Source organism: Chaetodon trifascialis, chromosome 7 (assembly GCF_039877785.1).
Source record: "Chaetodon trifascialis isolate fChaTrf1 chromosome 7, fChaTrf1.hap1, whole genome shotgun sequence".
NCBI lineage: Eukaryota > Metazoa > Chordata > Actinopteri > Chaetodontiformes > Chaetodontidae > Chaetodon > Chaetodon trifascialis.
Window position 1 is genome coordinate 7852886 of NC_092062.1, and position 17362 is coordinate 7870247.

The 17362-nt window shown below is 41.8% G+C and overlaps 1 protein-coding gene across 1 annotated transcript in view; it reads left to right on the plus strand.

Moving 5' to 3' along the window:
- bckdhb (branched chain keto acid dehydrogenase E1 subunit beta) overlaps window positions 1-17362 on the plus strand; it is a 49438-nt gene that overhangs the window by 12217 nt on the left and 19859 nt on the right. The window contains exons 7-8 of the mRNA XM_070967206.1: window positions 1823-1920; window positions 3592-3702. Coding sequence (XP_070823307.1) covers window positions 1823-1920; window positions 3592-3702 — 209 coding nt within the window. The remainder of the gene's footprint in view (window positions 1-1822; window positions 1921-3591; window positions 3703-17362) is intronic.

The window sequence follows — 17362 nt, forward strand, 5'->3', positions numbered from 1 at the left end:
ATCACACCTCTCCCTATTTGTTGCACACCTCACAGCTATTCCGGCCTAATAAAGCTATTAAGGAACTGACATTTGATTGGTCCAGTTGTGATTATGTGTGTTGGAAAATGTATAGTGCTGTGTTGGAGCAAGCCATTGGGTATGAAATATAAGACAAGCATGATGTCTCAGATTGACGTGGTTCATCGGGGGAGCCAAGAGCAGGTGTGTGTTCTTGGCAGGGTTTTTGTTTTCACTGCTGCTCAGTTGATGTGGATTCTGGTTTATTGGCCCCTTGAGGAGTGATGAGATGTTACATCACTAAAATGATGTATGTAAGTGAGATCTTGTGTGCCATGTTATTTCTTGCAGCAACTGCAGATGGATTGAAGTCAAGATATGTTAAAACATGGATCTGTCAATCAAGGAGGATGCGCTTACTAACCAGCTAGTTTAGTCAAGCGTAAATGAACGTAACCCACCCACATCAACACATGGTCTGTGACAAATCACTCATCCGTCTCACACAGTGGGTTGAGTGCTGGTGGTGTTTAAGGAGTTATTTTGATATCTTAAAGTGGCAGAGCTCTTGTGCCAGGTCTTGATGCCTCTAATGATCTCTGCCTGGATTATGAGGTCATGTTTTTAATTGCAGCCACCCTCTTAAGATAAAAACCACACATTTGTCTCAACGAGGCCTTACTGTTTTGTGGGGCCTGAGATTCCACTTATTAAACCCTAACCTAGTTTTCATAATTCAATTTTAACGTTCTGCAAAATGCTATTATTCCACTCAAACAGCCTATTTTCTGTCTCGTCTGGAAGCCGAATCCAGGAGTTGCATATGATTCATTCAACCCCTTCATGTTGTTTTAACATACTGAGTTGTCAGGATGGGCAATTTTTCTTTCCTTTACAGCTTGAAAGGATCATGGAAGTCATTCAGGGTTTCCAGAAAGGTCTCAAACCCAGCGTCTCTCCAGAGTATAATTACCCGGCCTAATTGTAATTTTGACTTCATGCGTTGCCATGTAGGAATGCTTTTAGCAGCTTGGTTCCCCCAGAATCCACTCACACTTTGTGTTCCACGTGTTTTACAGCCAAAGCCATAATGGTGACTGAAATTCAAAGATGGTTTAAAATATTACATTTTGTGATTATATGTTGTGTCTGGACAGTATAAATATTGCTAATAAGCAGCGTGTTTAAAAGTGATGGCAGTTTGAGTTTATGATAAGTTTTTGCATTGTAATGATTTCCATAACCATGCCTCAGGTTTCCAAGACATTATTAACCATTATTCAAGCCATATACTTACATGCACTTTGTCTTGGACTTTGGTTCAAAGAGAGGCTGGCTGCGAGGCCCCCCCCTTTTGGACCGATGTCCCGTTCATGTGGCCCCTTTTCTGATTGATATCCCATCCCACCAATGTTTTGTTGTCAAGATTAATCAGGGTTATGGGCTTGTAGCTGGCAGAAGATATCATTAGGTCATACATTAGATTGTGCGCACACTGTCTCTGGTGAGAGATGAGGTTCTGGAAAAAGCATGAAGAAGCATTTGAAATGGGCCAGATAAAATGTTCTAGAGTAGGAATTTGTGTTCTTTGGCAATCTTGTCATTTCACCAGTTTGTCATCTAGTCTATCATTTTGAGGTCCGGTCAGTTTGGTATCTGAATATTTCACATGAAAACCACAGGGTGCACAGGGAAATGATTAATGAACGTGTTCAGAATGGGCCCTCGGTTATTTTTCATGTGAATTTGCATGTAATGTGTTTGCACGCAAGCACTGATGGCATATTAATGTGTTACTGAATGTGTTTGCGTGTTTCCTCAGTGGAGCAGGTTCCTGTGGAGACCTACACCATCCCACTCTCGCAGGCCGAGATCCTACAGGAAGGAAGTGATGTCACCCTGGTTGCCTGGGGGACACAGGTAGACGATCCCCTGCACCATTGACTGACTCTCAGTGGGTGACCTGAGTAGTTTTAAATTGTCATCTATCTTTGGATCATTTTCCATGGCCACAGGGAAAAAAGGATCCCAGTGCCATATTCATTAAATGACGTTTAAAGCCACAGACGCAAGCAGTGGATTAACTCTAAGTCTATCACAAGCCCCTCTATCCCAGCAGGGTCTCTCAGTCTGTGGCTGTATCTGCCCAGACTCAGCGTGTTCACACTACATGTCTGCCACACGCTTTCCATTGTTGCCTTTCTTTTCATCAAAAAGATTTTGTTTTCTGCAGCTCGGTAGCAGGGTACCCGTAACTCACCGAGAGTCATCTGCGACTTTGATTGCACCGAGCCACTTTAATAGGCTTATCCAGGCTGAAATGTACCTGGAGCATGGGAGGGGGGTCTGAGGGCATTGAAGGAAAACTTCTCCATCAAAGACACTATTATTGTTGAAGGGTGGACAGAGAAGAATGGGGATCCAGTGCTGCAGTGGAAAGCATGGCTCTCCTTTTTGAAATGTCACTCTTCTTTCACACCTCATTACTCCCCTCGTCTGTCAGGCCTGTGCAGATGAGAGTAAAGAAACCTGAGTAAAAGCACAAGTGCCTGATCCTCAGTTTCTGATCAGCCAAACAGAGGAAGGTTTTCCCTGTTTCTTACTAGTCCTTCCTTTTTTGATGTTTTCTTTCTCAGAAAGATCCACTTTATCTGCTGAAAATGTAATGGCAGCATCCTTCCATAATAAATTCTTAAAGTTATTGAGCTTATTTGTTAGCTTGAGGCCAGGGCCTGTATCTCAGTCTGGCTTGACTGTTGACAACTCCTCTAGTTGTGATGATTCAGATTTATCACAGCGATTCTTATTTAGCAGCAGCCAACAATGGCTGCCAGTAAACATGGACTCAGTGAACTCAAGTACTTTATTACACAAATGATGAGTTAATGGGAATAAGTTGCACGCCATGTTTTGAGGTTTAAAAAGCTGTTTTCAACTTTCTGTTTATCGGGCACTCATCTGTGACACACTGTGTCCCTTACAGAACGTATAATAAAATCACTATTTTATTGTTTTGATATATTTTTTTCTTTTTTCCTTTTACCCCCTGCATAACAGCATAGCACTTCAATAGAAGATGTGAATGCTGAATTGCAAAATGCCAGATTCAACAATGAGGGTTTTTGTTGGGTTTTATATAGTTTTGAATTTTTTTGCATTGTGAACCAGTTCTTATAAATGACACATCTCTCTGTTTGCACAGTGTGCAGTACATGCTGCAGTACTGCAGTGCCAGTACTGTGCTCAGGATATTAAGAGCAATTTTGCAGCAATTCTGAATCTTATTGATGCATTTACACAATTCAGTATTGCACAACTACGTAATTATGTTTGTTTTTTCGGCATTTTGCCACAGCTTTGAAATTATATTTACCACCCAGACTAAGATTGGAACTAGGGTGTTTGTGTTGTGATAAATATTTCTTATGAATCAGTACCTTTAGATTTTTTTTTTTTTTTTTTTTTGTGGAAGCCCATTAGAAGTACAACACATAAAAAGCACAACAAATAGTGTATGTTGTAGCAGGTAGGGCCAAACTGTTGACTGCATAAACATAAAAGAGACATTCTTTCTTTTCTTTTTCAATTTAGGTCCATGTGATGAGGGAGGTGGCCAACATGGCTCAAGAGAAACTGGGAGTGTCGTGCGAGTTGATTGACCTGCAGACCATCCTGCCCTGGGATGTTGAAACCGTTTGTAAGGTAACAGAGACACACGTACAGTTACAAACACAGCAACCTGAGCAAGACTGCATGTTGAAACTGAACAGCAAGTAAAGGAAAATTCCCTCACCTTTTCTAACTTGATACTATAAAAACGCTTACATGTATTTTTGTGGTGCATCGTATTCTGTTAATATCTCTACTTTTATCTATGGTCACAGACTGTGTTGCCATATTCTGCATTCCCATGCGATTTCACTCCCAGAGAACCTTTAGATCATCATTTGGCATAAATAACAATGCTGTTGTTCACTGGAATCATCCTCCTCCTGTAGATGTGTTTATTGTGGTGCAGAGGAAATGTTCCTCTGGACTCTGTTGTTGTCTTTAGTACTTGATAAACAGGATTCCTTCCACAGCTGGTAAGACTCACCTATGAGTTTATTTTGTGCAGGCTATGGCACTCATGAAAACAAAATGTTTCATTTGGGTGGGCTTTGAGATTGAGTTGCTCGCCATCTTTATTTATTCTGAGGTGAGGTAAGAAGCACAGCATGAGTGGACAGGGAATGGGCAGTAATGGCACTGAGAAGGGTGAGTGTCAGCAGGAGAGAGTCTGATGTGTTGAAAAACTCATTGCAGATGAAAACCACAGTGTGTTGAGGCAGACCTCAAGGAGCTTCACAGTATACATACATCCCCTCTCAGCATATGGCTGTTTTAATCATCTTTGAATATATCAAATGCTGTCCTCACGTGTCAACACAGCTGCTTTTTGTGGCCTAATCGGCACATACATTTTCATTCTGCGTATTTATTAAGCAATTTTTGTGCTTCTCTGGCAAAGCATATGACTTGTCACTGAGAACTGTACTTCTTCTTCAAATCTTATAACCAGCAGTTAAGGCAGAGGATGAAATTGCAGTAGGAGGGCCGTAATTTACGAGGGAGTCAATTGGAAGTGATGGCAGAGACTGCAGTATTGGGCTGGCACTGAAGACATGAGCAGTAGTCAGTTACAGATTGTTTGTTCAAAGAGGGAACTTCTCAAGTGAATGAGGTCTTTTTTTTTTAAGTAGTGCTCCATTAAAACAACTACCATAAAATTGAATAGTGCTTATGTGCTGCTTGGTGGGCCTGGTGCCAGTCCTGTCACCTCAGGCTTGTCAACAACATCTCTCCTTGTCATTTCCTCCAACCAAATGCCCTCTTGAATGCCTTTTGATTATTAAAAGCCCATAAACCAATTTCCCCACAGCCCCAAACACACACACACGCACGCACGCACGCACGCACGCACGCACGCACGCACGCACGCACGCACGCGCACACACACACACACACACACACACACACACACATCCTGTTCCCTCTTTTATATTTGGCAGTTAAGTCATTGTTGCATTACTCTGATACACTGGTATCCCTAGAGTGTTTATTTATTTATTTATTTAGTCTCCATTGAGGACCTTTTTTTCTGGTGGGTTCTGCTGGCTGGGCACAGAAAAGGCCTTTTAATCAAGCTATTATCAAATCTCAGTGAAGGCACAGAATTCATTCAAGACCAAGTCGTGATTCTTATCACCCAGACTAATACATAGCAACACACATTAATGACTTTTATTTTATCTTTTAATTAATCTGAAGCACACAGGCAAATGTCCAGATGTGCATTAGTCACAATGAAAATGTGAGTGCTACGGTGCGGTTAGGCTTACATAAAACTTGTCAGCTTGACTAAAAGGTGGTGGGATGAGCACTGATGCACAAAGCATCAATGCAGTATGTTGTCCTGTTCCTTCAGTGCATGAATGGTGCTGAAGACGTAAAGCTGAGATAAACTCTGGTGTCTAAAGGTAGACATGTAATGGGTTAGTTGCATGTATTCTAAAAAGGTCTCTGCTTCCAGTTTCCCAAAGGTGAGGATTAGCTGATTTTCTCTGTTTTATATCATTGTAAATTGAATATCTTTGGATTTTGAACTGCTGGTCTGCAAACCACCAAAGGCTCATTGAACTTGTGATGCGACTGTCAGTCACATACTCACACAATCTCCTGTCAGGATCTTGTAAGAAACGTAAGGAATTTTTTCCTGCAGATAACATTTTTCAGGTTGTCTGTTTGAGCTCTTTGTCATCTGTGACAGCGGTAATTCTTTACCGTTTGACAGGTGGATCGTCCCCTGTGTGTTTCTGGGGTAAAAATGTCACGAGACACTTGTGACTCATTTTCATTCGTCGTTCATTTCTTTCCTCCGTAGCAGCAACACATGCTATGTGATCCTGTAGGTTAAACTGCACAAACCAAACATTTCAAGTCTAAGTCCAACAGACGTGCTTTACAAACTTGTAGATACTTGCTGGCCTACATTAAGGCCACAAACAACCCACAACACAACACTCTGCAGGAGACACTCATTGCAATGGAAAACAATATCTTGTGTTGTGAATAATATGTTATTGTCTACTCCTCTAATATAATACAGCTCTCGCTTTTTCAAACATAATTTCCAGAAAAAAAGGATTTTCTCTTTGGGCAAATGCCGTATTTTTAGAATGCCAATGCAGCCATGCGGCATCACTTTATTCCATGTGCACATGCTCTTAATCCTTAGATACTAGATTTGTCTATTGATTGATCTATGAGTTGATTAATCGCTTCAGCCTGGAAGAGTTTACATATTACAGCAAGACACCAGTTGTTAGCCAGCATTCATTTTATCTTTCAATGTTCTTGGACATATAGTCGATCAACGTGGGCTTTGCCCTTCCTCATAGCTGATAACAGAACATAACAAAGCATTGGCAGGACACTAGATTATATTTTCATCAGTGCTTATGACAACATCCCTGTGTAGCCCTGACGCAAGGTGTGGTGTACAAACCTCACATCAGTTGGCATGGGTTTTGGGTTACTAAACAAATGGTAAAGAGTCAGTGGAGCCTTTTGTAAAGGTTGTTATCCTCTCATGAATATGGTTTTTGGCCAGTGCTATTCTTAGCTTTAGAGAGGGAGTAGCCAGGACATTGTATCAGCTTCTTAATTCAAAAGATTGTACACCTGGTGTCCAGCTTTTCCGGCATGCACACATCTCTGTAAAGCTGGCCTTTTGTACCGCTTATTAACTGGCCATCTGATGCAGTGAGTGTGCAGACAGTGAGATAGGCCGCAGACGCACATCCGGCTGCTGGCAGCCAATTAAAATTTCCTGTGAGTCACATTTACCTCGCATATCTTTCAGTCAAGGATGTGTGTGTGTGTGTGTGTGTGTGTGTGTGTGTGTGTGTGTGTGTGTGTGTGTGTGTGTGTGTGTGTGTGTGTGTGTGTGTGTGTGTGTGTGTGTGTGTGTGTGTGTGTGTGTGTGTGTGTGAGAGAGAGTGTGTGTGGTGAGCTGATTTATATGTAGCCTGTGTTCTTTTTGAGCGTGGATATATAAAATAAATGAAGAATGATGTGTCTTTTAGCATGAGAGATCATTAAGGCAGTGCTCTGGAGGAACATGCCATCTCTCTGTTTCCTGAGGGATCCATTCTGGCAGCCAGTAGCTATACTTGGATCTAAATATATTCAACCGTTTCGTTGACAAAGAGAATCATGGGCCGAAAGTGCTGTACATGTAGAGAAAAAGTGAGTGTATTTTATTTTGTCCCGCTCTCTGGAGCAGTCCAGTGAATGTAATAGTTGTTCTTTAAGGGATAAACAAAATGGCTGGTTTTCCTCTGCCAGACCAATGGCTCAGATGATATGCTGTGGAAAGTCTCCTTGTCGTGCTTGGGCAGAGTACATGTGGAGATGTAGTTGTGTAAAGATGCTCATGTTAGGAGGACATGATGTCTATAAGAGCTTTTGATTCCTCGCTGAGCGGTCTGCTTAACCCCCTGTCGTTTCATGGCTTATTGTTCAGATGGCCTGTTAGCCAACATTTCCGTCCGTTGTTTGACTTGGCTTTGAGTTGGACAGTCAGCAGTATAAAAAGAAAGATTTCATCTCATTATTATAGGATATTAGTCCATCGCTGCTGATTCAGCCTCATTCTCAGGTTTTCCAGGCCATTGAGGAATCAGAGTGGCTCGCCAAGGCCTGTCCGTAATACAGTCATTGTTTCTTAAACCATGAGGGAGACCACACTGCACACGGGTCCTGTTGGGCAGCAGTTCGCACGCCCAGGATACCTCATGTACCTCGACAAAGAGCTTCTTTTCTTCCCCTTGGTGGCTCTTCACTTACCCTAACTTGTGTGAATGCTCTGTCCACCACCGAGCACATCTGCCGTTCTAATCAGGCCTGTCCAAGACAAAGCCAGTAGCATCACTGGCTAATATGGCCAAGATGAAGCTGCAATACTTACCCACAGGAGGACTCCCAAGTCCTTGCATGCTAGTCACAGCAAAAGTAAATCATGTCATGTCAAGTTATATATTTTCTATTTTGCCAGAGGCTTGTGGACAAATTTCCTTTTTTCTACCTGTAAGCCCTCTGAAGTTGTTCACACAGTGTAATGCTTTTTATGGGCTGCTAGTGAGGGTCCTGAGGATGAGTGTGGTGAAAAGTATGCTGCCAGAAAAGGGTTCCCCAGTTGACGTCGCGCCACGCATTTCTCATGCCGCTGCGGCTTCACTTAGGCTGCAGCTCGCAGGTGAGCCCTTGGATTTGTTTTTGCAGAGAAAGGCAGCTAACAGCCCTATCTTTGAGAGTAATGCTTCCACCTATAGTGTAGAACCCGGAATACACACTTGTGGTGTTTTGGTGTTGTTTATTATCCGGTCAGCACGCCTTTGTTCTCTAGTGTCCTCCATTTTTATTTATGAGTTTACTGATAAGTCAACCGAGCAATATGCAATAGGTCAAGCTGAATTTGAAGAGCCTCTGATGGACCAAGAGGCAAACTACTTCAGGCGGTCAGTTGTGCTTACAGTTAGAATATTTAGTCTTTTTCCGTGCTCAAACAGAGTTTGAAATTCAAATAAAAAGTGACAGTCGTAATCCCTACAGATCGATGGTTTACAATGCTATAAACACTGCATTCGTGCAGGGTTTACAGTAAATGTGAAAGCATTTTCTTCCTTCTTTTCCTGATTGATGTATTGAAAGAGTCAACTTTACAACACTAATTCTTTTACCAAAAGGTAAATGCACAAGACGCAGTGGGGGGAAAAGCTGTTTTTATAGCCTGTGTTGTGCTTCTTGGTTTCTCCCTGAGCACAAAGCTCAGTCTGTCATTTTTCTGTTTGTCTCCCTATTATCTCTGACTTTCTCACTCAGTATTATTGGACTCATCCCAGAGATTTTGCTTCATTTCAACCACTGGGAGTAAGTTAGTCAGGGCATGTCCTCTGAACAAGTCTGTGCTAGCCTGTGAGTTTGCAAGTCCCCATCTGCTCCTATAAAAGTCATACATCATCCAAAATCTGTCTTTTGAGTATCCAACACCCACTTCAAGGTGGATTTAAAAACAGCTTTTCTCCTTTATCACACTGGCTGTGGTCAACTTGACTTCATGTGTGTCATGTCCAGCATGATTCACATCTCAGCTGTCCACCTCCATGCTAAGTGTTTGGCCTTGTTTACCGAGCATGCACCTGTCTGGCAGGGTGACAGCAGTCTGGAACGGAGTTGCATTTTGTTAAGCATTTAGACCTTTCATGAAGACTTTTCGAGCAAATACAGATGGGTTGAAAAATGTGCATTCATGAGATAAAGTTGCTGTATAATTGGATCTTTGTTCAATTACATACTATTGGTGACAAGAGCACGTGTCCCCTAAGCCGTGAGTGGTGGAAAAACACACAACCCTCTCTGTTAGGAACACTGTGGCTGCATGTGTTGTTGTGCTGTGGTACAAGTATCCCTGCACCACAGCACAACAAAGAACATGTGGGCTGTGAACACAAAGAGAGACTTAAGTTCAATGAGGACAGAAAGTTTGAATTTGCTACTTCAGATGTGGAAGCATCATATTATTCACATTGCCTTCATTATAGTTTATTATAATGTATATAGCCTGACTCCTGATGGCATTAGGAAAACATATTTTAAACAATAGCTGCTTTGCCTGGGAGTTGCAGCTGTTCAGGCCTGTCTGAATTGTGAAATGTCAAAGTGGTTCTCTAATCTCATCAGACATGTTGTGTAAAATCACGCCAAAATGTTTGACATTACATTTTTGATATTACAACGTGTGAATACTGGGAGCAGTGCCGACCCTGATGCTCTGCTCTCAGGACATGAGAAGGCCTGTAGGTCCCTGGTGTGCCTGGTAACGGTTTTCTCCAGCTCACTGTCTTCTCTTAAATGTGTGTAAACTTCCTCCCTCAATAGATGTGTCTCTTGGCTGGCGCTGCAGCTGAAGTCTCTGTGACTGCAGTGCTGCCTGGATCTCAGCCCTCATAGTGATGCAACCAATTTGGCTGAACCTGTTCAACCCTGAGGAACACACGCAGGAGGAGTCGCTTAATGACTTGCAGTGCACAAGTGCATTAATATATCTTATAAGTCTCACAACATATAAAATGCATATCGGTTTGAGTGGCAGACAAAGGCAGCATTTAATGGATGGTTGACGGAGGACACAGAAATGGGGGCGAGGGGGGTTAAGGAGGAATGTGCAGCATCTGTTCTGATTCTTGGAAGTGATGCAGGTTGCGATGTCTGCATGTTCTGAGTGCTCTGGCGTCTGTTGACTCACTGTACAGATAAGACCTCCTTATCAAGGCTCTGCTTACCCCCTCATTCTCACTTAATGGTTTCAAGCTGTAATGTGTGCCACGAGCCAAAGACAGCAGGTAAATACAGTGTATGGAAGCAGGCGGGAGCCAGGCAGGACACAGTACCCTCAGATATGTTTGTTTGTCATGCGCTGAGGTGGAAAAAGACATGAAAGCAAATGGACTCAAGGAGCCACCAGTGTTTCCTGCTCAACGTCAAGCTCAGCATGTTGTTTTTGGCTCGATGGCTGTGGTTGTTCTTGTTTTTAATCCCACCTACCATAATTATATGGGGTGAATGATCTGTCAGCTGAACGGAGCAGTGCGCCGTAGACTGCTGGAAAATCTTCAGAAATTGCTTCCACACATTAGTATGGAACAGAATTGTTAAAAAGATGATGCTTAGAGTAAAACATTTGATTGTCTGTATTTATGCAAAACTGGTTCTGGCTTCCTCAGACGAAAAGCCTTTTGATAACAAATAGAAACAGACTCTTTGCTTTAAACCATAACTTAAATATTTATGACTGATAAAGAAGTCTGGCTGTAGCCTTCAGTCAGGAAACCAAACAAGCAATATCAATACGCTGAGTTTTACCAATAAACACTCTTCTCAACCTTCTCCGAACATGTTTTGGAAAATTTGATCTAATATCAATGTCAGAATAATTGTGGTTAAGTGAGCTTTTGGTTTGATGATCAGTTTCCTTTGTGGCAAGAATCCTCCATCATTTTCTTTTTTTTTTAATACATGTTTTCCCAGTTTTGACACAGGATTGTTCTGCCACATCTGGCAGTAGCGTTTTTAATAACTCCATCATAAAAATCAGGAGTTTTCCTCCATTCACAAGAGACCCTGAGCTCAGTTACTGAATAAATGATCATGATGTCAGCTTATTAACAATTCCACAACTTGAAGCATTTATGTTTTGTCAGGTGGTCAGTGGAAAAAAATAAACTGATTTTATTTTATTTTTTTCACATTTTGATTGTGCTGAAGCCAGAGAAAAGTGACAAATTTAGATTTTACAAGGACTGGACACTTTCCCTATCCCACCACTTAAGAAGTCTGCTTCGACATCTACCAGTCGCAGCAACCTCATTATCCTTGTGTTTCAGCTAGGATCATGTTGACTTATGAAAATGCGTGGAGATCGTCCAGTGAAGCCAGGTTTCTGAACGGCCACATGGAAATTTGTTGAAACAAGTCTGCTGGCAAATGCTGGTTCAGAGTGCGCTTACTTGATCCTATTTTGCCTATTGCATGTGAACATGGCGCAGCAGGTTTTATTTAAGTTGTCACCACACTGATGGCTGTGCTGACGGCCAGCCTTGAAACACTGATGGGCAACGTCTGAGCCCAGTGACATCATCTCTCATCCTCGTTCCAGCAGCAGCTTCCTATGAGCTCTGCATTTCCATGAAAACCAGCTGAAGAACATACAGTAGAAATGATGACCCATCCTTTGTGCTTCATCTCCCAAATAGAAAGGCGAGCGTTGAGCTTGTCATTATGATAATAGTGTAGAACAGCAAATCACAGCTACCAACAGGTGGCCCTCAGATGATGGCCCAAGACCTGCCTGTTTCTGCTGTGTTTAGGACCGTGTTGTGTTTAGGACTGTGTTTGTTTCCACAGTTTTTTTTTTTTTTTAGAGCAGCGTTATTCAAATAAGAGCAAAGCTACAGGAAAAAAATTAGCCGCAAAAACCATCTGGACAGTAGTAATGGCACATACTGTAAGCACGGTCGGTAAATGAGCCTCTGTGAAATTGTAACCATATGAGTGTCTGATACTTCTTAAAATTTTATTAGGACGTAATGTCTTTTTTTCTTTCCGTAAATGTTGAGTATGATAAAATGGTAATGGACGACCCCTAATTCTGAAGCAATAAAAACATGCAAATAACAGAAAAAATCATTGCTTTAATGTGAATCTATTGAAAAAAAATGAAGAACTGTAAAACATTTTAGCTGATTATGTCAGGAAACATTGCAGGTAAGGCTTTCAGTCATTTGCAAAGTCATTTTAACGTTACACGTGAATCCATCATTTAAAAAGGACAAATGCACAATTAACAATTTTCAGTTTCAGTTCCTTTAATACTTTTTCTACTCTTGATCATTAGTGATAGCACCAGATACTTTATTTTAAGGTTCTGTTTTTTAAGCTTTTATAGTTGTTGCAGAAAGAAATGATCCATGAGGACAAATGACAGATGTTATTAATAGGATGGTGATCTGTAGAGCAGCGATTTCATACCAGGGGTACAGGCTGTGTGTAGAAACATTTGGGTGTCTCTCAGCTCATTTGAAACAAACAAACAAAAAAAATCCTAAATTGGTAAAAAGAAATGTAAAAAGCAGAAAGTGTCTGAATCCAAATGTAGTGGGAGACACATTCCAGCCAGATGTTGTAAAGATGTAAATGCATCTGTCTCTCAAAGACGCATACGTAATCTTTACTCCTCTCTTAGTTTAACTATGTGAGTAAGCGGTCTGTGGAAATATCAACTCACTGTCTGTTTTTCTTAATGCATCCGTGATCTGTCTCCTCTGGCCTTGTGATAATGACTGCTGAAGTTACGCTAAATTACAGGGAAATGAAGCATTGATCTCTATCTGATTAAAGCAGCAGGGAAACACGACGGCTCCAACAACTTCAGCACAAACCATCAAATGCAAGGTGGACCCACCTGCTGCAGCATTTATCTGATCCAGGCATCGGATAAACAGTTCAACCACTGAATGAACTGTGTGGGTGAGAGAGCAGCACGAGGTAGAGTCCAGGGAGACGATAAAACTTTTGTCTGCTCCGTAGTTCATAAATACCATTTATCCATGTGTTTGTGTTGGCGAATGCTAGCTAAACTGCTATGTTTTAACTAAACTGATAAGTGCAGAAGGTAGTCTTCCTCTGATGTTTTTGTCAGTTTTCAAGCAGCTTCAGGTGTGTTACCACCTTCTCTGATTTGCACGGAGCCAGGAAAACAAAGACTGATTGCAGTCACATTTGTGATCTGATGTATTTAGAAGTGTACATGAACGTGTCTTGAATCTTGGATTTTATCCAGATACAAGACACTTGAAATGACACGTGTAAATGGGGTTAGAAACCGCTGCTTAAGCAGATGGACATGCTCAGCATATAACACAACATTGTGTAATTTGTCATATCAATGCAGCTGTATTTTTTTCTTACGGAGGACTGTTCCCAGGAAAAACGCTGGATGTTTAGAACAGCAGATGTAAAACCTTTGATGAACTGGCTCTACATTAAGTCAGTTTGTTCTGTCAATTGATGGGAGACTAATGCAACAACAAAAAGCATCGTGAGCCTACATATCATTTTGATTCAGGTTGTGGGTTTTGCCCTTGCATTGGTGAGGCCAGGTTTGACAGCCAGCGCAGCGCTGAGCAGACTCTGCCTTTATTTGAATCTGTGGTCTGGAGCAGGGCCAGGGGATGGCGTGGAAGCCTGCGAGCGATTAGCACACAGACGGGCCGGGCTCATGCCTGTGTTTCCCTTTCAGTTGAGGGGTCTCAGCCAGTATCTGCTCACTGGCCCACCACTACGCTCCTAATATCTTTGGCCCACTGTCACACACACACACTGGAAACAATCAAAGTAGAAGAAAATGGCACAGGAAGAAAGTGGCCAGAGGTTTGGGCCCCGTTCCCCACATTCTTATTATTGTAGCCCGCGTCTGTAATTACAATGTTAACACTGCGCTCTGTGGACCGAACCAGCGGGACTTTGCGGAGAGAAAGAAAACGCGGGGCAAGAGGGAGCTGAATAAAGATTGGAATCGGGAGAGGGGGGATTTGGGGCGAGGTGGGATCTTACGTGCCATTTGGCCGATGTGCGTGTCATAACTCTGTCTTGTGTGGTGCTAGCGCAGTGTTTCGGTGGTTATATCAGTGGAAAATTACTCATGGTTGTTTTGGGGTGATGGGTCCAGCTGGTGAAAAGTATGGCGTAATGCAACTCTGCGAAAAGGAGAAATCCTTGACCAACACTTCAGTTCACAGCATTTGGGTAATTTATCTGGATCAGAAGTGTAAATTGATGAAGGCCATTTGTGGCTCACCAAAAAATTTGAAGGTATAATAATCTCCCCTGTGCGTCTCGTCCAGCCCCCCACCCCCCACTTGACTGTCTGCTACTGACTTCTTTTCCATTCTTCCTCCTGGCAGCAGCTACTGCTTACATTCCACAGCTAGGCACTGGAGATTTCTCAAATACTTCTCAGTGTCACTCACTGGAGATATGTGGCTGAATCCACACTTAAAAAAATTTTGGCTCACGGTTCTGATAGACTCTGAGAAACAGGACGCACAGTTGGACGTTGTGAATATTAGCCATGGTTGTCCTGTTGTTTTTAAAAAAGAGACAGACTACCAGTGACAACCACAGATCAGCACACCGTGTCTCCCATATAGATCAAACAGATGATATTAATTACCAGAAACTGCTGAAAATAGGCGAAAAAATGGAAATGAGGCATGGAAATCATACTTTTCTGTTCAGTTTCCGTCATGCAGTGACTGTTGGCTAAACACCATTTTGGTACCATATGATAATAACAATGATGGTGATGACAGTGTCTGTTCTGTTATGGAACGAGCCCTCTAGAAGCACAAGGCACATTAGATTGGATCGCTTGTCACGTTTTGGGGCCAGGTCCTTAGTTTTCCACAGGAGAGGACGGTTTTGTTAAGGAGCCTTGGCCAGAGGTGTGGGCAGATTGAGATCATCGAGGTCAGCCTGAAGGCCGATAGCAGGACTGAGTGGAAAAGGCAGAGTGTCTGAAGTCACAAGGGCACGGAGACATCCAACAGAGGTCTGCTCAGATGCAGCACACACCACCAGATAGTCTGTTGCCCAGGGATTGTCCAGATCCTTTAAAAGGCAGCCATAAATCAACAAGTTATTGACACAAACTGAAACCAAACCAAAAACTAATAAAAGATTTTCATCAATCTTGAACAGAAGTTTTGATGTTTTTCTTTTCAAAACAGCTCTTAAGATGTAATAGAAAACACATTTGCTAATGTGTTTTTTTTCGCGAATATTTTGATATTCCCTTTCAAGTGTGATGGGGATTTGTTCGCAATTATTTGAGCTGTTATTTTCATGTATTTCTTAGACTCTCTGTTTGTTGTTTCTGCGCTTTGATTAAGTATGTTGCGCTTTGATGTTTTGACAACTTCGGAGTTCAGTTTGGCTAACACACTAATGTTTTTTATACTGAGGTTGCTCAACTAAGAGTTTTCTTAAAGTGCACATATCTGTTTTTCCAAAAAAGGAAAATATTGTTTTGGGTCTTTTTACTGTAAATGGTTGGGGGTTTCCTATGGCATCTGGTGACTGATATTTTAGAGCTGGCAGTGTTTGGATATTGTATGAGTGGTCGACCTCTGTGGTGGTTGAAGCTAGCCAGCTAGGCTAACTAGCTTCCACTTGGACAGTGGGTTGTAGTTAGTCTAGCTTACTAACATTAGCACTGACTCCCATTAAATGTTGCTTTTCATGTTATTTTATCACCTGCTGAATCATCTGCAACTCCTCCACACTGAGTGATGTGGTCATCCCACGTTATACAGAGCAGGGGCGTCTAGCTTGCGTTAGCTGTCTCTGTTTCATGAGATCCAGCTGTGGTGACAGCAAATAACCAGACTGTCAAAACTCACAGCAACACACAGTCCTGTGACCTCAGCGCTTCATACATTGGACTGTGATATGAGTCAATAGGCAAAGTAATAAAGGTACCCCCCCCCCCCCAGCTGGTTAACTGCCTGTGTTGCCATTATAACTGAAGCAGTATTACTAACCATTTTATGACCTCCCCACACAGATATTTTCAGTCAAATGATGGGACCGACGTCGTCAGTTGGTAGCAAACAACACTAATATAGGAGGGGCTGTCACTGCTGGTTTGAGTTTAGTTTTAAGCAATGATTGAATGGCAATCATCAAGCCATTTTTCAACAACTTTCGGATATACGATGCATATATTCATTCCCTTTTTTCACATATTGTATGGGTATGCAAAAAACGTTGTGGTAAATTATTTTGACTCCGGTGTGTGACTGTCACATTGACATTTGTAAAAGAGACAGCATAGATGGGAGCCAGATGCAGTTGTCTCCATGCTCCTGTAGGAATGTTGCTGGTACTGGGACGCATGAAACAAGTTTCCTGTTGTGGAGGTTTGTGTGCTGCAGCGGGGGGTTTGTGTTACTTTTCTTCTTCATAGCTTCCTCTTATTTTACTGTATCTTGTGGTGACTTTTAAGGTGGCTTAATGAAATTGTGGTGGTGTCTTGTGATGTTACTAACAGCATAAAGCACCACTGTTTGTACAGTATTTGCTTTTGATCATTCTTATTATCTTCATTCCCATAAAATTCTCCATCAGTTCAATGGAATGAAGACTTTATGTCATTAGCCCATATTGTATTATGATTTCTGCATGTGGGCAGGAGACACATACACACATTGCTTGTTGTATTGATCATGCACAATGTAATTGTGACAATTGTCTTTATAGAGTCAAATCAAATGTATATACTGCTTTATCAAATCAGTTAATGATGTGAAAACTTGAATATTACACCAACGTGGGTTCTCTCACAGCGCTGCCAAATGCTACTATTGTTATCTTTTACAAGATTGGCTTCACTCATGGATTTTCATACTTTATAAGGGAACACATACATTTTAAACACAAAATGGAAAATCAGCAAGAACGTAGCCACAGAACACAGTTTAATAGTTAACAAAAAAAATGTTTCACAAATGTGTGGAATAAGTAAATAGACAAAAAAAATCACAAACACTGATACTGTTTCTAAAAACTATGGGAGATGGGCAGGTTTTCCATGTGGAGGAAAATATCATGGGAATGGTAAGAAGAGTGGAGAGACACATTTATGGCCAATGGCCTTCATCATTGTAGTCTTATTAGTGCTAACTAGCAAAGAGGACCAAAC